Source organism: Phyllostomus hastatus, unplaced genomic scaffold (assembly GCF_019186645.2).
Source record: "Phyllostomus hastatus isolate PE091 unplaced genomic scaffold, TTU_PhHast_1.1 phas_contig_133, whole genome shotgun sequence".
Lineage (NCBI taxonomy): Eukaryota > Metazoa > Chordata > Mammalia > Chiroptera > Phyllostomidae > Phyllostomus > Phyllostomus hastatus.
In genome coordinates, this window is record NW_025333577.1 from 2578221 (window position 1) to 2598426 (window position 20206).

The 20206-nt window shown below is 41.1% G+C and overlaps 1 protein-coding gene and 1 pseudogene across 6 annotated transcripts; both read right to left on the reverse strand.

Moving 5' to 3' along the window:
- Positions 1 to 888: 888 nt before the first annotated feature.
- Positions 889 to 12281, reverse strand: LOC123826102 (zinc finger protein 345-like). 6 transcript variants are annotated; one of them, XM_045849996.1, is made up of 4 exons: positions 12045 to 12281; positions 11337 to 11387; positions 9273 to 9358; positions 889 to 4471 (listed from the first exon to the last, which is right to left on the reverse strand). In XM_045849996.1, exons 2-4 carry the CDS (start codon positions 11378 to 11380, stop codon positions 2484 to 2486), a joined length of 2118 nt encoding a protein of 705 aa, XP_045705952.1. In that variant the 5' UTR covers positions 11381 to 11387; positions 12045 to 12281; the 3' UTR covers positions 889 to 2483. The 6 variants fall into 6 exon arrangements, with proteins under 6 accessions (XP_045705952.1, XP_045705939.1, XP_045705946.1 ...); XM_045849983.1 differs by having other exon boundaries at positions 9273 to 9399; XM_045849990.1 differs by lacking the exon at positions 12045 to 12281 and adding an exon at positions 11613 to 11801.
- Positions 12282 to 14340: 2059 nt separating this feature from the next.
- LOC123826037 lies at positions 14341 to 14599 on the reverse strand (annotated as a pseudogene).
- Between the last annotated feature and the right edge of the window lie 5607 nt (positions 14600 to 20206).

The following is a 20206-nucleotide window of genomic DNA, read 5'->3' on the forward strand; positions in this document are numbered from 1 at the left end:
TAAGCACCCTAAGACACCAGTAAAATGCAGAAAACCTATGATAATTAAAACAATGAAAATAGCAGCTAGCACAGTTTCTCTTGTCCCTGACATTTGCTGTCCCCCTGCCTTGTGCTGAGGGCCTAATATGCTATGGTAGATTGTCCCCAGCCCTGCAGCCAGACTCACATGTTCAAATACGGCCACTTGAATCTGACAACTGTCTGCTCTGTGACCTTGGAAAAACCCCTTCCTCTTCTCCATCCTATTTTTCCCAAAAATACAATAACAGTTACTAATTCCCACGGTGCTGTAAGGATTTAAAAAATAATAATGATCAAAATGCAAGGTCTGGAAAATTTTCATTCAGGGATGAAGGTTGCTCTTTCTGAAAAGTATTTTATTCTCTGGTTACTAGAGAGGGTAAGGAAGGGAGAAAGAGAGGGAAAGGTATATGCAAGTGCAAAAATATTAACTGCTTGTCTCTCCCACTTCCCTAACTTGGGAAATGGATCAAAACACAGGCATATGGCCTGACCAGGAATTGAACACATGACCTTTAGGGTTGTGGGACAACTTTCAAACCACTGTGCCACTCAACCCAGAGCAAGGGTGCTTTTTATCCCTATTTACACAGGAAAATACTGAGAAAGGGTGAATCACTTTCCTGTAACTGTATCAATGATCAATATTCTAAGATTTAAACCCACTTGCATGGCCAAGATATGGGGAGTCTAATCATTGTTTTCTTGTCTTTGGCTTCCGGGAGAGCTTTCAGGCTCAACAAATACCCGTTGGTCCTCATGCCACCTGGTGCACCTTCAAGTCTTGTTGGAGTCCAGCAAACCCCAGATGAAAGACCACAGAAAGGGCTGAAAACTAAAAGCAAAAATTATTATATTAATGAATGAATTTACAAAAGCAAAGAAGTGTGTTATAATGCAGATTATTCTAAAATATATATATGTACCTACACATTCTGTACAGCAAAAAGCTCCAAATAATTTGTTTTCCACTACTAAAAACAATTTTTCCATGAAACAAAAATTATTTGTTATTCAAGGAGTGAAAATGGGTGACATTACAACATAGATCTTTGTTGTTTCACTCTCCTATTTTCTAAGGAGAGTAGCCCTAAATTATAAAACAATAGGTGAAGTATTTGAGTACAGAATATACTAAAAACAAATCCTCATAACATACACTCCTGAAAAATGCTCATCAATCCTTAGATAAGTACAACTAGAACAATAAAAAGAACATGACAAATATATGAAAAGAACTATAATTATGAAAATTAAACAAATCAACATTTTGTTAGACTGGGGGAATGTAACCCTCATACATATAACTATGAATGCATAAATGCAACATTAGTTTAGATCATATCTTGTTAGTTACTTCAAAATTTAAATATTAAATTTCTGAGACATCTCCATACTGAGCATATAAAATTAAACTCAGATATTTTCAGAAAATTTTCAGTATCATTACACTAAAGAAAAAAAAACATAAAACATTTCCGACAATCTAACCTTTTACAAAGTGAGACTTCTTCAACATCAAAAGGCTAAAGACTTATGGCTAAGATTTCCCATGTTCACTTCATGCTTGAATCCTTTACCAGTGTGAACTACGATTGATATGCTTATGGAAAGGAGGTGAAAGATTTCCCACATTTCATGTTATCATAAGGTCTATCTCCTCTGTAAACTGTCTGGTAAGAAAGGAGTTACAATAAAAAAAAAAACATTTTTCCACATTCCCTTTACTTACAAGGACATTTAGCACAGTAAAACTGGGAATATAATAGAGAATTGTGCTATAGAAAAAATTCTTGTATTTCTTGTATATAAAAATGTTTCTCCTGCGTAACTTCTCAGAAGATAACAAAGGCAACAGATAGATGATAAAAGATTTCCTAAATTTCCTTAATTTATAGGAACTTAGCCATTGTGAATTCTCTAATGATAATGAAGGGAATGGCTACAGTTCAAGCACATCTCATATTTACATCACTCAAGTTGCAATTCAACAGCATAAACTCTATCATACTAGTGGAAGTCACTGATACAAGAAAAACATTTTTCAAATTCACTGCAGGCATAAGGCCATTTTGAAGGGTTACTTAGGGACTACCTGAGGGAACTACTACAGAAAAAGGAATTCCCACTTTCACTGCATTCATGATGCCTTTCTCCAATGTGAAGTCTTTCGGGAAAACAAAGATTAATGATAAAACAATTTCCACATTCCCTGCAGCCATTAAACTTTGCTCATGTGTGTCATCTCTGGTAACAATGATAGTTAATGCAACAGATGAAAGATTTCTCACATTCACCACTCATTAGTGTTTCTTTGGTGTGAACTCTGTGATGACAATTGAGGTAACTGGTACACATACAGGGTTTCCCCATTTACTGCTCTCCTAAGTACTTTATCCAGTGTGAACACTAATGAAAATGGAGGGCAGACTTACAGGTACAAGATTTCCCATGTTCACTTCACTCATAAGGCCTTTCTCTAGTGTGTACTTTCTGATGATTACGAAGGATACAGCTATGAGTAAAAGATTTCCCACATTCCCCACACACATAAGGCCTTTGTCCAGTGTGGACTATGTAATGATACCGGAGGCTACAACTACTTATAAAAGCTTTCCCACATTCCCCACACACATAAGGCCTTTCTCCAGTGTGAACTCTCTGATGTTTACGGAGGTCAGAGCTCCTGGCATGAGACTTCCCACATTCACCACACACATAAGGCCTTTCTCCAGTGTGAACTCTCTGGTGACCACGGAGGGCAGAGCTAGTAATATAAGATTTCTTACATTCACCACATTTATAAGGCCTTTCTCCAGTGTGAATTCTCTGATGAACAAGGAGGGCAGAGCTATTGGTATAAGACTTCCCACATTCACCACACTTATAAGGAAATTCTCCAGTATGAACTCTCTTATGAACACAGAGGGCAGAACTACTGGTATAAGATTTCCCACATTCACCACATTTATGCCTTTCTCCAGTGTGCACTCTGTGATGAGAAAGAAATTTATGTTGTTGCTTAAAAGATTTCCCACATTCAGCGCACTCATAAGGCCTTTCTCCAGTGTGAATTCTCTGATGTTCGTGGAGGTCAGAGCTACTGGTACAAGATTTCCCACATTCATCGCACTTAAATGGCCCTTCTCCACTGTGAAGTTTCTGATGTCGACGGAGGATATTGTTTTGTGTAAAAGATTTCCCACATTCACCACACCTATAAGGCCTTTCTCCAGTATGAATTTTCTGATGATGACGGAGAACAGAGTAACCAGTGAAAGATTTCCCACATTCACTACACTTATAAGGCCTTTCTCCAGTGTGAACTTTCTCATGATAAAGGAAACCTGACCTACTGTTAAAAGATTTTCCGCATTCACCACACTTATAAGGGCTTCCTTCAATGTGAACTTTGTGATAACGATGGAGGATAAAGCTATTGGTTAAAGATTTACCATATTCACCATGACTATAAGGCCTTTCCCCTGTGTGAACTCTGTGATGTTTACGAAGGTCAGAGCTACGGGAAAAGGCTTTATTACATCCATCACATTTATAAGGCTTTTCTCCAGTGTGAACTTTCTGATGACGACGGAGGGTAGAGCTCTGAGTAAAAGATTTTCCACATTCAACACACTCATAAGGCCTTTCTCCAGTGTGAACTTTCTGATGACGACGGAGGGTAGAGCTCTGAGTAAAAGATTTTCCACATTCAACACATTCATAAGGCCTTTCTCCACTGTGAACTCTGTGATGATGAAGGAGACCGGTGCAAGTGGTGAAAGATTTCTCACATTCACCACATTTATAAGGCCTTTCTCCAGTGTGAACTCTCTGATGAACACGGAGGGCAGAAATTTTGGCAAAGGACTTCCCACATTCAGAACACAAAAAGCACTTTCTTCCAGTAAGGAATCTCTGGTCCTCAACAAGTATGTCATCACAGCCAGCAGCTTTCTTGCATTCTCTTGGCGTGTAATATTTTGTAGTGTGACAAATCATTCCAGACTTAGAGAGTTTCCCCACCCTGTGTTTGGTGTAAGCAGCCAGTTGCGCAGGATATCTGGAGCTGATGAGGAAGCATTTTCCAACCTGACTAGAGGTACAAAAATTCCACGACACGCGGAAATTGCAGCTCTTTGGTAACGAGACCCTGTCCATAGTGCTGATGAAACAGTTTTGTGCTGTGTCCTGCTCCTGGTGCCAGTGGCTCTGTGCACTAAAGTAAAATGGTTTTGCACATGCCCCACACCTCAGCAGTGTTGAGCCCTGTTGGGTTCCCTGCTGGTCAACCAAGAGGAAAATGTGTCTCAAGACACACCCACAACTCTCACAGGGGTGGCTCTTCTGGGCAGACAGTGTTGACTTCAGATTCATAGCCTTTGAGACTCTTACAGTAATATTCTGTTCTTTCAGTGCCTCCAAGTTCTCTACTCCACAGCAGCAACCTAAACAAAAGCAAACCTAGTCAAGTACAGAGTGACCTACAGGGAGAAGGTTTTCTCATCATCAATTTGCATGTGTAACATCTGGCATGATTCTATGTGATGATTTCCAAGACAAATGAGAGACTCAAAAAAGCCTTTCCTGTCTATAATAATGAGAAAGTCCTTAACTGAAGGATACTAGGACAAGACGGGATACAAGGAAGAGAGGCTGGCTTTACAAGTTTTTCCTCTCTTAAGGGCTGCCTATAAAACCCTTCCTGCTTGTCTTGTAAGGCTATGTAGAGGATATGAATGTACTCAGAACAATGAAAATCAACAACAGTAGAGCAGAGGCTGTGCTAGGTTTGTAAAGAAGTATGTACATAATTCAAAGTGCAACATACATTGATCAAAATGGTATAGCACACCACCCTGGCTGGTGTGACTCAATGTATTGAGTGCTGGCCTGTGAACCAAAGGGTGGCCAGTTATATTTCCAGTCAGGGCACATTTTTGGGTGTAGGCCAGATCCCCAGTGCAGGATGCACAACAGGCAACCACACATTGATGTTTCTTATCGTCTCTCTTTCCTTTCTCCTTTCTCTAAAAAGAAATAAATAAAATGTCAACAAAAATATAGTAGAGGACACCAAAAGGATTCCTCAGAGAAATGGTTGTGGTATAGAGGTAAGAGAGGCAGGGATCATCCGTGGGTGGAAGTTAGGATAGAAATGGAAACCATTCAAAGAAAAAACTGATAATGTGACAAGAAAGGGAAAGGACAAGTTAATTAACATGTGGCCACTGGCAACTGTGACAAAATGCAGTTAAAGACAACAGGGTCCTCATTATGCTTTAACACAGCCTTGGAATGAAATTCTCCCCCTTGGCCAGACCTCCTGTGAGCCCAATCTGTCATGGCTGGTCTACTAACCTTCTTGTGATACACAAAGGACTCTTCCAGTTTCCAACCCATTGAGCAATTATGTGAAATATTGATGATGCAACTCCAAAGAGAAAGCAGAAGAGGTGAATAACCAACACCATCTTAGAATAGCTCTGGACCAAAAAACCAAAAGAAAAAGTTCTGGGTAACCACAGCAAGATAGCAAAATAAAAAATAAAGTATTCAACACATTACAATGAAATTAGAAAATTATCCACCATAAACAGCACCCTCAGGAAAGGGGAAGAGGCTTAAGACCCAAGTTATTTCAAAGAGCAACAAGGTGGAGCATAATACAAAGAGCTACACAAAATAATAGCAGGGAAGACTGGCTCAGCAAGCAGGTGTAGATTCAAAACACAAAGGTAAGAACTTCTGGGGGACCCTGAGTTTGTGCCAACATTGACTCTAATGGCCTTTTTTGTGCCACCAAAGCATCCAGAGAGCGCAAAATATTTGGAAAACCATAGCCCTAGCCACTGAAGACCCCTTCAATTTCTACAATGCAGACCTTGGTTATGGGGCAGCAAGAAGAATGGGAAGTGAAGCTTCTCATCAGTCCAAAACACATCACACCACCTACCGAGCACCCTTGTATGCATATGCAGATAAAATGACTCCTCTATCCATAATCAGTTCATGAGGTGCAAACAAGTAACTGCTTCATCAAATATCAGACATCAACACTAAGACAAAGGGAAACATGAAAAAAATAATCACAAAAGGAACATTACAATGTTAAAGTGAATTAAGCCAAAATATGGATGTATAAAAACTGCTGAAAAATAATTTAAAAAATCATTACTAAAAACTTCAGTGAGGGTGAGGAACAAGCGAATACACAAGTACTCACAATGAACAAACAAATATAAAAATAAAACATGGGGCCCTGGCTGGTGTGGCTCAGTGGACTGTGTGCCAGCCTGCAAACCAAAGGTCGCCAGTTTGATTCCTAGTCAGCGCACATGCCTGAGTTGTGGGCCAGATCCTCAATTGAGGATGCAAAAGAGGCAACCACACATTAATGTTTCTCTCCCTCTCTTTCTTTCTCCCTCCCTTCCCCTCTGTCTAAAAATAAATAAAATCTAAACAATAAATAAATAAAAATAAAATAAAACATGGGGGTTGGAGAGAAAGATATCATAAAAAGAATTAAACAGAAATTTGAAGTTGAAGAATACAATGAATAAAATGAAAAATGCAAAAGTTTCAAAAACAGACAAGATCAAGGAGTAAAATAAATACATCACCTCAGAGGCAGGTGATTTAAAATACTGTATGCAAAACAAAATGAGAGGACACCCTCTGTCAATTTTGGAACACCACAGAGATAACGTATATATGCATTATGAAGTCTTAGAGGAGTGGGAAAAGAGAGAAAATGAGAGATAAATAAATAAGAGGGTAAACAGAAGCATAAAAAATCTATTTAAAAAATAAACTAAAGACTAACTTCGAAATATGAAAAAGAAATGTGAATAGCCATGTTTAAGATCCCCGCAGGTCCCTGTACACATTCAATGCAAACAGGATTTTAGCATGACACATTATAATAAAATGTCAAAAATCAAAAGCAAAAAAATGTTTCAAAGACTGAAGACAATAGAAAGTCCTCATGGCCCTGGCTGGTATGGCTCAGGGGTTTGAGTGCTGGCCTGTGAACCAAAGGGACCCTTGTTGGGTTCCTAGTCAGGGCACATGCCTGCACTGCAGGCCAAGTCCCCAGAAGGGGGCATGTAAGAAGCAACCACACAATGAGGTTTCTTTCTGTTTCTATCTCCCTCACTTCCCCTCTCTGAAAATAAATAAATAAATCTTTAAAAAGAAAGAAAGAAAGAAACTCCTCATGAAAGGACAACACTCCCATAAGCCAGCAATAGATTTCTCTGAAGGAATCTTGCAGCCTTAGAGAATATCAAATGATATATGCAAAACACTAAAAGAAAATATCTGCAAAGCATAATATTTTATCCCAAAAACCTCCTCCTCAGAAATAACAAGAAAAATAACTTTCCAGAGCACAAAAGAAGTTAATTTCCACTCATCCTGACTTACTAGAAATGCAAAAAAAAAAAAAAAAGATCTTCGACTGAAACAAAGGCATACTATACAGAAACAGGAAACAGGAAACCATGGGAAAGTGAAAAACTCTCTGGTAAGGCCAGGATGTTATCAGGTTCACAATACTAAGACAGTTCATTGGTGGATTGTACTTTATTTCACTCTACTTACAGGATAAAAGTAAAGTGTATTAGGAATAACAATGGTGACAATATTTGTGCATAGATACACAATATAGAATGATGTGAAGTGTGACATCAATACATATAAAGGAATGGTGTGGCGGAGAGTCAAAGTGTAAAGTGTTTGCATGCAGTAAAGCTGTTTTTGGTTACAATGAACTGTTAAGAGTATGAGTTTTATGTAAGTCCAACAAAATTTCTCATGATAGGTGAAAAAGGTGAAGGGATTACACAGTACAAACTGGCAGTTACAGAATAGTCACGGGGATATAAAGTGCAGCCTATGAGAGTCAATAACATCCTACTAATTATAAGTGGTGTCAGAGGGGAGTGAGATTTATGGAGATGATCACTTAGTAAGTTACACAATTTCAAATCATGAAATGAATACCATGATGTATGTCAACTGTATTTAAAAATAAAAATATTTATAGAAACATATAAATAAATGAATAAATAAATAAATTGAAGCCTGGTTGGGCTTAACTTGTGATCAAAAACAAAAATCCCCAATACACAATATATGCTACTTCCACGAGACTCACTAAATCTTCATGGAAACAAATAAGCTGAAAATAAAGAGATGTAAAAAAATATTCTATGCACATAACAACAAAGTGCTTGGGAAGATAACAATTTTAATTACTATATATCCAAACACAGAACACCTAAGTACACAAGCAAACAAAATGAGATCTGAAAGTGGAAAACGCAACACAAGACTACTAGACAACTTGGATATTCCCCTTCCAACAATGGGTAGATCATTCATTTCGAAGCAATGAGGAATTATTGAAGTTTGAAAACAAGGTTGAGAAAACAGAGCTAAAAATATATACATAGTATTTTATCCAGCCATGGCCAAGTGTCTCAGTTAGTTAGAGCCCTGTCCTGCACACCAAAAGGCTGCAGTTTTGATTCCTGGGCAAGGGACAAACCTAGGTTATGGGTTTGATTCCCTGTGACAGGCGTGTATGAGAGAAAACCAAGCAATGTTTCTATTTCACAAAGATATTTCTCCTCCCTCCCTTCTATCTCCAACAGTCAAAATAAATTTTGCACTGAGGATAAAAAATATATATAGTTGTAGAAATGTTCAAAAATATAAAAAATGCTTTTTCACACTAATAAATGTGAAATATATTAGGCTTCTGGCAATAATACTGAGGTCAAATTCTTCCCTACAATTGTTCTGCACAGCAGGTATTGGGGCAGCAAGGACAGTAGGGGGCAATGAAAACACTTGAGCCCTACATAGTCCAGAATCTACCCAGATAATTGGAGAAGCATATATTGCCCACAGTGTACATAAGAGGACAAAGCAATCCCTGAGGAAAGAAGTGTACTGGGGAAATGCATGGCCTTGTCCAGATCACTGGTAAGACAGAGGGTCTTTTGTTTTTTTGACACTGTGAGGTAGTTTATTAAAATTTGGGGAAATGAACCAGAAAAAATGGACCCCAGTAGACATGATCAGGAGAAAGCCCAAGACCAGCTGCTGCTGTCTATCTTCCCTGGGAACAAGTCTGGTCAGGACCCTCAGAACTCAGGATAAAAGAAGCAAACTGCAACCCTGAGGAAGAGGTGTACAGGAAAGGCAAAGAAGAGTGTGCAGGGAGAGTCAGTGTCTTACCCAGAGATGATATAAGAGCATAGTTCTCCAGCATCACATTGAGGTACAGGCATCTCTGAGCCTCATCAAGGAGGAGCCATTCTGTCCTGGAGAAATACACGGCAACATCCTCAAAGGTCACAACTACCTGTCAGAATTAATACAAATGAATCTGGCACAGTCTGTTTGAGACTCCTTTTCCTAGTTTTACCCACATTGAATCCCTTGCAGCACCCACCCACCCCCCAGCAATGCCTTCAGAGAAGACACCAGCACTGGTGCTAGAGCTGCCTGCTGTCTCATCACAGTCTCATCCATCTCTCACATCTTCCTCAGCAAAGGCTGCAGAATGAGAGGAAGTGGGGTAGGTGAATGCCATCTAAACTCAGGGCCATGCCTGCAGGGTCCCTTTCTACCTTCTAAACAGTTTCATGGATTCTCCCAGCTGAGGCCTCCAAACCCAGCCATGAATGGACTTAGGCTTCACCCTTAAATCCAAACACCAAAAACCCAGGTCCATTTGGTCACACTTCCTCTAGCTGTGCACACACTGTGCAATCTCTCCCTGCTTCACAGCTTCACATCCAGGTTCAATCCCTCAGCTCTGCCCCCTTCACCCTCCTGCATAAAAGAGCCTCCACTTTTGTATGACTCCATCCTCAACTCTTCCACAGATTCAGACCCATGTAGGTGCTCACAAAATGTTTCTACTTACTTCTCTTTTTAACTTATAAAGAGAAGTCTCTGTTTGAACCAAACAGCCTTCCAATATTCATAAAGAGAATTAACCTACCACTATCCTCCCCGGCCCAGTGGATGGAGCTTCCACTGCTTCCGCTGCTAGGACCAGATAGGCTGGGGTGGTTTTGAACCCTTTCCTTTCTTCCTGCAGCTGAAAAACCTGAAACTATGCTTGCCCTTCTTAAAAAATGTAAAGGGGACAGGAGTGAATGAAGGTTGAAGAAGGTATGAGGAAGATAAATGGTAATGGGAAGAAATTGGATAAAAAAATAAAAGATCGACCAAGAATCCAGCTTTTTCTCCTGAGGCCCAACTCAGGTCCATCGACTCGCCTCTGAATCAGAGAACTCGCCTGGTGATGGGATCCCTGCCTCGTCCATGAAACTCATGATCTATTCTCCACTATGCAACCAGATGGAGCCTATTACACCCAAGAAAGACCAACTCCTTTCTCTTATGCAAATGCCCTATTATCTCCCTAAGTTATCAATTGACCACTTGAGGAGTCTGATTCTTGACCCCTTTGTGCCTTGTTTTTAACACAAAGGGGACTTGGGGTACCTATTCCCAGCTCTGTGGCATCTTCAAGCAGTATTAACTACAGGTGTGCTTTCCCAGGAAACCTGATTTCAATGCTTACACTGGCTGCCTGTGTGGACCAAACAAAAAACAAAAGGGCAAGTGGCACATACTAAACCTGAGCAGCTTGGGAGACTTACAAACTGATGGCCTTACAAACTGAGAGAAAATACTCCTATATACAGTCTGAAATTAAGGCTTTCTAACCAAAAGTGAGTCATGGCAAGTAGTCTTGTCCTGGGCCTCTATCTTCCCTGAAGAAACTCAATTTTTACCCTAACTGAGCCCATTTAGTATTTTGGCACCTTTGTTAACATACCTTTGGAATGTCAGCATAATTTCCTTTTTTCTTACCCCTCAGAGCACAAACACTGCATCAGAGCAGAGACCAAGGTATTCCTCTGTGTTATTGCTGTGTTAATTAACTAAATATTAACTATCTTATACCCAGTAATGTAAAGGATTGTGTCCATTCATCTTTACCTTTTATTTAGTATCAGGCATTTTCCTGCTTTGTTTTCTCCCACCTCACTAACCCATCACCAATGGATTTCCAGTTCTCAACTTACACATCTTCCTTTTGATTCTGACGTATAAAATAAGTAGTAAAACTGCCATTTCCCTGAGCAGTTTCATATTCTGGATATTTTTGATACTTTGTTTCCTGAAATCATGCTCAGTTCAGCTCAAATAAACATTTTAAAAAGTTTCTACAGTTTGAATGTTTCTTATGTTGACACCAGAAATGGGAGCACCTTAAATTACCTGTGACCTGCACTGAAGACTGGGGTATCCCAGGGTCTCCTCATTTGAAAGCTGGAAAATTAACAAGAAAAGAGTCTTTAGGCGCTATACAGTAATGTCACCACCAGGTAGGGACTGGGACACCCTGTCCTTCTTTGTCTGGTTTGATAATGATTTTCAACTTCAGCACCCGGGAAGAGGCAATCAATCACCCTCCAGGTCCTAGTCAGCAGGTCTCAGCTGTATCTCAGCCCAGGCCTGGAGTACAGTGACCTCTGGCCAAGTGCCACCTCTTACCAACTCTCCGACCCTGAACAAGGGCTCCTCTTCTTGTGCCTCAATGTCCTCATCACCACACTCCAGTCCGTCTTCTATCTGAGAAGGATCTAAACGGCTTTGAAAACCATGACACAGCCTGTGTCTCTCTCGGTTCATGACCATCCCGGGCTCCCAGGACCCTTAGAATGAAGGTGCAACACCTCTGCCTCTCAGTCAGGATACGACCCGCCTCAGACTGTTTAAACCAGATGTCATGGCCAGGCCAGGTGTGAAGGTCTTTTAGGGTCAACGACACCGGCACCTGTTTGGAGAGCTGCACCTCCCCCGGTCACCCACAAGCGCCTACGATCCCGGACCGCGGGGCGGGGGCTGCAGGATGTGACGGGAGTCCCGCACCCGGGCTGCAGGGCTCGGCGGGCTGAGGGGCGAGGGCCCGGGACGCGCACTCACCTCAGCGGAGCGCATCAGCTCGGTCGCCGCCATCGGACGCCGCGACAGGAGAGGCGGGAGCGGCGGGCGAGGAGGGTGTCCCTGGTCCTGGAGTTACTGTCCCAACCCTGACGCCGGACCCCCGGGCAGCGTCCTAGGCCTCACAGCTCTGTGGGGTGCAGCACACTGGCGCCTTCTCCTTTCGACCCAGTGACCAACAGACGCAGGATGGGTAACAGCAACTGTGAGAAGAGGAAATGCCCGCCAAGAAACCGACGGAAGTCCCGCCCTAGAGTAGGGCCCCAACGGAAATGCCTTTTCTGAGTCTTTATTGACTCAACCTGGCGATGTTCCACCCTGCCTTCTGGGTAATGTACGGGTCCAAGGTTGGGATCCTGTATTTCCCGAGTGGACTCCAGGTGTGGATTTGCGGGTTAACACCCCACGAATACCCTGAGAATACTAAATCCGCTCCATAGCCTCCCCGGTGGACATCATTTCTTGGGCGAGGAAGTGTCTGGTTTCTTGCTTGCTCTAGTCCCTAATGCTCTCTATATTCTGCATTAGTACGACCCACAATGCAAACTAAATTTACTAAATAATACATTAAATATTAAGTGCATTTGTGTCTGGGCAGCAGTGTGACTGAATTCCTCATTAATTTGATCTGATGAGGTGTCTAATTTACATTACACATTTTTTTTTCAAACAATGGAGTACATGTTGAAAACATCAAAGACATGCCATTTCAGGAATTTGGCCCAGAAAGTGCATATAAACTTCCAGACCAACCAACTGAATATACTAATAAAGCTAGTCACACTAATTTGTTCCAAAGTACAGATTGTAGTCTTTTAAAAATGTAATAATACTAGGTGAAAATTAAAAATATACATAACTTAATTTAAAACTATTTTATTGATTAAAACATTTAAACCATTATATGAGCCCTTGTTGAGTTGCATGCAATCTTTTGCTGGTGGGGTTCTTGCCTTTCTGTTTATGAAAATGCATATTCTCTGAAGCTCAATAAAGCACATTGCAGTAAAGAGGGTATGTCCATGTTAGCAAATCTGGGAAACAGAGTAATAACCTAGTTTCCCCATCACACATATGAAAAAATGTCACAGGAATATAGGACAAGCCATTGAAAAATGGAAAAATATGAATAATATAAGCATTAACCAATGAATGCATAAATAAGTGGAAAAACAGTTCTCTTTCCCTCTCTTAAAATGAATACATAAAATTTTTAAAAATTATGGGTATGCCTACATACGGTAAAAATTTAAAAATCAATAGAAATTCTGTAAAAGGCTTTTTCCTTTTTTTAAAAAAATGATGTACACTTTTTCCTGTTTCTGATTGCACGAAGTGTTTAGGTTGCTGTATCAAATCATCTTTCAAATCTGGACTGCCTGAGGTCACTGCAGGTTTTTAAACATTGCAAAGTTAATGACACCCTTGATGCCAGACATCATTCCCTCAGCCTATGTGGAGTCCCTTTGGAAATGCTAAGCACATTCCAGATACACTCTATCAGCCATTCAACTAAGGAGACCTCTGCTAACAAAGCAGGTGCCATCAACCAAGAAATGCATTAGTACCCCTCTCAGATTGGTTGTGAAGTCAGCAAGCTTATGTCCATGAGGAGGATGAACTGTATCCATACAGTGGACACACTGAAGACAGCCTACCAACTGATTTAGATGAAATTTTCACAGCAGAACCTCAGCACAAAGACCCAAGAACAGATAGTACTTGAACCTCCAGTCCCTGCACAAAAGCACTAAGGATAGAGCAAGTGAATGCATATGACCATGGAAAAACTTCGAGAGACAGATAATTTTTCTTCATGGACCTTATTACATCGTTTTAACTTTTAAAATATTTTATTGGTTATGCTGTTACATTTATCCTAATTTTTCTCCTTTTGCCCCCCTCCACCCAGCAACAATCACTCCCTCAAGCAATCCCCCAAGCTGTTCATGTCCATAGGTCATACATATAAGTTCTTTGGCTACTTCATTTCCTATACTATACTTTACATTCCCATGGCTATTCTGCAACTACCTATTTGTACTTCTTAATCCTCTCACCTCTTCAGCAATTCCCCCTCACTACCTTTCCTGTTTGGCAACCATCAACATGCTCTCCATATCCAGGACTACTTGGGTCTCTGTTCTTCTTGTTGCTTAGTTTGATTTTTTAGATTCAATCGTTTCTCTCTCTCTCTCTCTCTCTCTCTCTCTCTCTCTCTCTCTCTCTCTCTCTCCCCCCTTCTTTGTATCCAAAATGTGTTTATTGGGACGGTTCCCTACTCATCTTGATTCAGGAAATTGTAATGATGCTTCCTTCTGAAGGAGCATCCTTCTGTAAACCTTGCTTTTCCTCCTGTAGGCAGACAGAGGGCAGTGGAACATCCAACACACAAAACTACCATTTGTGCATGGCAAAACACGGTGATGATTTTATAGTATACTGGCACTTCACAGGATTTGGGGCTCTGCACAAGATGCTTCTTGTGTCTCTTCCTCTTCTGGAGATGGATGAAGGAGGTCCTTTGCGAGAGGCATGTTGAATGGAGAGCTCCTCACCCTCAGAAAAGTTATATTCAATTGCTGATAGATTGTCTTGTTTGCTATATTATTGTTCAAAGTTTTGATTTTTTTCTTTAATAATTCCCTTTAACATTACATGAATAATGGTTTCGTCATTATGAATCCCTTTCCTGTTTTCTGGTGTGGGTAGCTCCTTATCTGCCCTTGGATTTTAAATGATATCTTTGCTGGGTAGAGCAATCTTGGCGTAGGTCCCTACTTTTTGTGACCTTCAATATCTCTTGCCAATCCCTTCCAGCCTGCAAAGTTTCTTTTGAAAAATCAGCTGACAGTCTTATGGGAATTCTCCTGTAGGTAACTAGCTTCATTTCTTATGCTGCTTTTAAGCACTCTCTCTTTATCTTTTACCTTTGGCCTTATATATTTTTTCTTCTTGACCTTAAGGTTCCTCTTTTGTGAGGTGATCTTCATTCTTCACTCTGGATTATGGAATATAATAGAAACCGAATAACAAACTACATTGTCCCCTGCATCTTAAATGTTCATTTTCATACCTCTTTTTTGAAAGATTTTATTTATTAATTTTTAGACAGAGGGTAAGGGAAGGAGAAAGAGAGGGAGAGAAACATCAGTGTGTTAGGTTGGAGTCGCTCCAGAAAACAGATGAATGCAGCAAGCTAAGGAGCAGGGTTTATTAGCAGGAATAAGAGTGAAAGGGGAGCCAACCTAGGGAGGTTAAGACTTGCTTGGTTGTTCTTAAGGCAGGGTTTTTAAGTGCAAAAACCCACAAAGGTTAACTGGTTGGGGTGTCACAGTCTGATTGGCTAGATCTGGTTGCTGGGTGCCATTTCTGCTTTCCATTGTTCTTGATAAATCTTGCCAGGCTCAAGTTAAAGCTGCATCCTGTTATGCCAGATAGGCCAACCCCAGACCTCAATCTTAGCCAGGCATCTGTTTGTCCTGGGTAGGGTTGGCAGGCAGTTTCCCAGGCTGGCATTTTCCCAGGCTCCAGTTTCCCTCGGTACTGTTTTCCCATCTGGCGAATTTCCATTCCTCCCAGGCCCACCTAGGTCTGTCACAGTGTGCAAGAGATAATTGATTGGTTTCCTCTTGCTTCCCCAAACTGGAGACCTGGCCCGCAACAGAGATATGTGCTTTGACTGGGAATAAAACTCACCACCTTCCAGTTTGCCGGCCAGCACACAATACACTGAGCCATAATAGCTAAGGCTAACCTTCAGCATTTCAATTATGATGTACCTTTGTCTGGGCCTCTTTGCACCCATCTTGTTTGGGACTCTTCTGTGCTTCCTGGACTTGCATGTCTATTTACCTCACAGAATTAGGGAAGTTTACTTTCACTATTTTTTTAAATTTCGAACTTCTTGTTGTTTCTCTTGTCCTTCCAGCACCCCTACGATGTGAAAGTTGGGTCTCTTGAAGTTGTCCCATAGGCTGCTTATACTACCCTGTTTCTTGGATTCTGTTTTCTTCAGGTTGTTGATTGGTTGTGGTTTGCTTCCTTCTGTTCCATATCTTTAATTTGATTCTCGGATTTATCAACAATACAGTTGTCTCTATGCAAAATTGTTCTCTATTTCAATTACTGTATCTTTCACTTCTGACTGGATTTTTTAATACTGTGGAGTTCCTCACTAACTATCTAGACTATCCAAATAAACAGAGTGTTGAAATCTGTATATGATTGATTGCTAATCTCCTTTGTTTTGCTCTTTTTCTGGAAATTTGATTTATTCTTTCTTCTGGGCCATGTTTCTTTGTCTATTTATTTTGGCAGCCACCCTGTGTTTGTTTCTATGTGTGTGTTTGGCAGCCACCCTGTATTAGGTAGAGCTATTTTTACTCTGTCTTTGTAGTGTGGCCTAATGTGGTGTCTGTAAGGTCCAAGGGCACAACTTCTCCTATCACCCAAGCTGGGTACTCAAGGTGTGCCCTTCATATAGGCTGAGTACACCCTACTCTTGCAGTTGAGACTTTATTGCTGTTGGCAGATCAATGGGAAGGATTTTCCAAGGCCAGTCAGAAGGAAGGATTGGCCATGACCACTGACCACCAACTTCTGCCACCCATGGATGATCAGCTATGCAGGGGCAGGGTGGTGTCCCTGGGGTTCCCCAAGTGTTCTGTCGAAGTTCAGCTCCCACTTGTCTTTTGCCCTCAGCCACCCTGCCTGAGCTATAAAGCAATCTGAGATGGTTACTACTTGTGCTGGACTTGGAGATTCCCAGTCAAAGCCGTGCTATGCATCTAGGCAGGCTGCTACTAGTTCCAGGCCTTGGGCTCACTGAAGACAGCCATTCATATGAAAAAGCAACTTCAGTGTGCCCATAAATTGGGGGGTACAGACTCTCTAGGGATCTGTAAGGGAGGTCAAACACTGTTAGCCACGTGGATGGTTCCAGATATGGCACCAGCTTGCCAGATTTAGAAAAGGGATGATGGCCTCTGTTCACCTTGAAGCCAGATACATCAGGTTCTCCATTTATACCAACAATGTCTTTCAAGCTGCTACACTGTTTTGGAGCTCAGAAGAAATGAGTCTGAGTATGTGAGTCTGTGCAGGAGACTGCTTGGGACTCCAGAGTTTCTTCCACCAATGAAATCTCCACTTGTTTTTGTGGACAAAAGTTATGGGGACTTATCTTCCAGGCACGGAGCCCTGGGAAGGGGCTTGATGTGGGACTGAACTCCTTGCTCCCCAAATATCCCTCCCAAACCTTTATCCACCACCCATGGGTGAGGGATAAGGCTATTCCTCATCTGTGCCCCGTGGATCAGTCTGGATGGATGAGGTTTCTTTAATTCCCTTGTTCTCAGACTTACATTCAACTTCATATCTGATGGTTCTGAATGCTAGCTAGTTGTAATTTAGTTGTAATTGGATGTGATTGTGCAGAGGTGTGCCATGTCTGCCTATACCACAACCTTGATCAGAAGTCCAGAGACAATTTAGATATAGGCAAAAAAGGGACCAAATAAAACAGAAACCATGAGCCTCTGAAATTCTTTGGGACTGAGAAGAAAAACAAATGGACTCTCCTTAGTTAATGACATTGATCTGCTTGGGAGTGTCAGAGCCACAGGACATTGAGTGATGTGTGGCTCTAGAATATTATGATAAAGTCTTGAGGTCATCCTCAGAAAAGAGACAAGCCCCTGTGGAGCTTCAAGAGTATCTTCAAGAGTATACACTCAACACAACAGATGATTCTGTCATCTGAAAGCTGGTGAACATCCAGAGCAGTATGTTAGTCATTGACAGCAATCTGGCCCCAAATATGAGCTGCACATACTCCCTGTATTCCTGAGACATTCCCATCCAGAATCAGGTCTCACCTCTTTTTTGACAAAAGGCACAATTATGACATGTACCTCCTGACAGTGAGTAGGATGATGAGCCCTAATGAATGGAGGAATTTCTGCAATTTACCCTGTGACCTGGCCATTGAGTCAAATTACATCAGCCAGAGCTTCCCTGAAGGTGAGCCTCTGAAACAGGTGACATACTTAAATGATTATTGAAGAAATGAAACATGGTGTCATGGCTTTCCCTCACTCTTCTGTATTTCTCAGCTTACACATTCCTATATGTTTCTCACCTGTTTTTCTTCAAGTTCTTAGGAATGAAAATTACCCATACATTGTAGAAAGATAATATTCAGGGTGGCCACATTTCCAGCAAACCAATAACTCAAGTTAGTTCTGTCATTCTTAGAACTAAGTTCCCTTAATGTAAAACCCATTGGGCCTCATCTGTTCTCTGGCTGCATAGAGCATTTTCTCATATTGCTCCTTAAGTAATGAACATTGCATATCCATTCATCAACATTAATAACGTTCCCTAGTTTGCTCACTCCATAACTCTTTTTAGAAATTTAGCCCTGCCTGGCGTAGCTCAGTGGATTGAGCGTGGGCTGTGAACCAAAGTGTCGCAGGTTCAATTCCCAGTCAGGGTACATGCCTGGTTGCAGGCCATGACCCCCAGCAACCGTACATTGATGTTTCTCCCTCTCTCTCTTTCTCCCTCCCTTCCCTCTCTAAAAAATAAATAAATAAAATCTTAAAAAAAATAAAATACCTTGAATAGGTAGAACTCTCAGGGGTAAAGGTGTGCCCCATTAGATAATATGTCTGATAAGCAAAATATCCTTAAAAAAAAGAAATTTAACTTAATTTCATTTTTAAAAATACCTTTTGTATTTCTAGAGAGAGAGGAAGGGAAGAAGAAACAGAGACAAACATCAAAGTGTGCTTGCCTCATAAATGCCCCTTACTGGGGACCTTGCCCACAAAGCAGGCCTGTGACCTGACTGGGAATCCAACAAGCAACCTTTTGGCTTGCATGCCAGTACTCAATCCACTGAGCCACACCAGTCATGGCTCCATTAACTCTTTAAGAGAAATAATCTCCAGTCCCCATGCAGAAAATGTCACTGCATTGACAAATGAAATTATGATCATTTCCATGCAAGGTGGAGAAATACAATAATCCAAAGCATCTTTCTCACATTCAGATGTCCACTTTTCCAAAACTTCGTGGATGGCAATCACAGCCATTTTTGTACAAGATGTACATTTTGTACTTAACCACTATTTCCAGGAACGTATTAATATTCACAGAAGTTAAAATGCATCTTACTTCAGAAAGTTCAGTGAGATTTTATATGAAAAACAATTATTTTTAGCACTGGCTGGTGTGACTCAGTGGATTGAGTGCCAGCCTCCAAACTGAATGGTCAGCAGTTCGATTCCCAGTTAGGGAATGCACCTGGGTTGCAGGGCAGTTCCCCAGTTGAAATTGTCAGAGGCAATTGATGGATGTTTCTCTGACACATGGGTGTTTCGCTCCCTCTTTCTGCCTCCCTTCCACTCTCTCTAAAAAAATAAATAAAATTTTAAATAATATAATTGTTTCCAGGAATTCGAACGCAAATACTGACTCCTTCTGCCGGCAGATGCTGCTGAGTAACCATCGTTGAAGTCTCCCTCCTGCAGTTGTTACATCTAAGTCAGAGTCTTCCTGAGAGCCCTAACAGCTAAAGAACCTCTTCATTGGAGGTTTAAGATTTGAAACATGTGGTGAGGGTCTAAAGAGCAATGTCGAGCAATGGCAAATGCTCACAAACTGTGTGATGAAAGATCCAAACACCAAGTGCTCCAGAGACTTGGGATTGTCACACATACCTCATTGGAGGATGTGGATGCAGCCAAGAACACACAGCCATATAGGTAGGTGGAAGAGTTGTGGAACCAAAGAGCCTTTTTCAGGAGAAAATTTCATAGCCCTGCTGAGGTTTGGCTCAGTGGATTGAGCTCTGGCCTGTGAATTGAAATGTTGCTGGTTTGATTCCTGTCAGGACACATCTGGATTGTGGACTAGATTCCCAGTTGGGGGCATGTTTGAGACAACAGATCAGTGTTTGTCTCCCTCTCTCACTACCTTACCCTCCCTCTAAAAATAAATCATTGAAATCATTTTAAAAATCATTTTCACAGACATAGTGCCCCTTAACTGTGATGTCTTTAGTAGATGGTATCAAAGAAGACACTGAAAAACATTAGCTAAGAGATCATTTTAACAATGTGGAGAAACTGAAGTGA

Coding starts and splice junctions, on each gene's coding strand:
- LOC123826102 (XM_045849974.1), bottom strand. CDS start 11,756: ATGGTCATGAACCGAGAGAGACACAGGCTGTGTCATGGTTTTCAAAGC. Junction 11,388..11,612: donor TGTTCAGGGTCGGAGAGTTG/GTAAGAGGTGGC, acceptor TTAATTTTCCAG/CTTTCAAATGAGGAGACCCT. Junction 9,400..11,336: donor GTCTTCAGTGCAGGTCACAG/GTAATTTAAGGT, acceptor TAATTCTGACAG/GTAGTTGTGACCTTTGAGGA.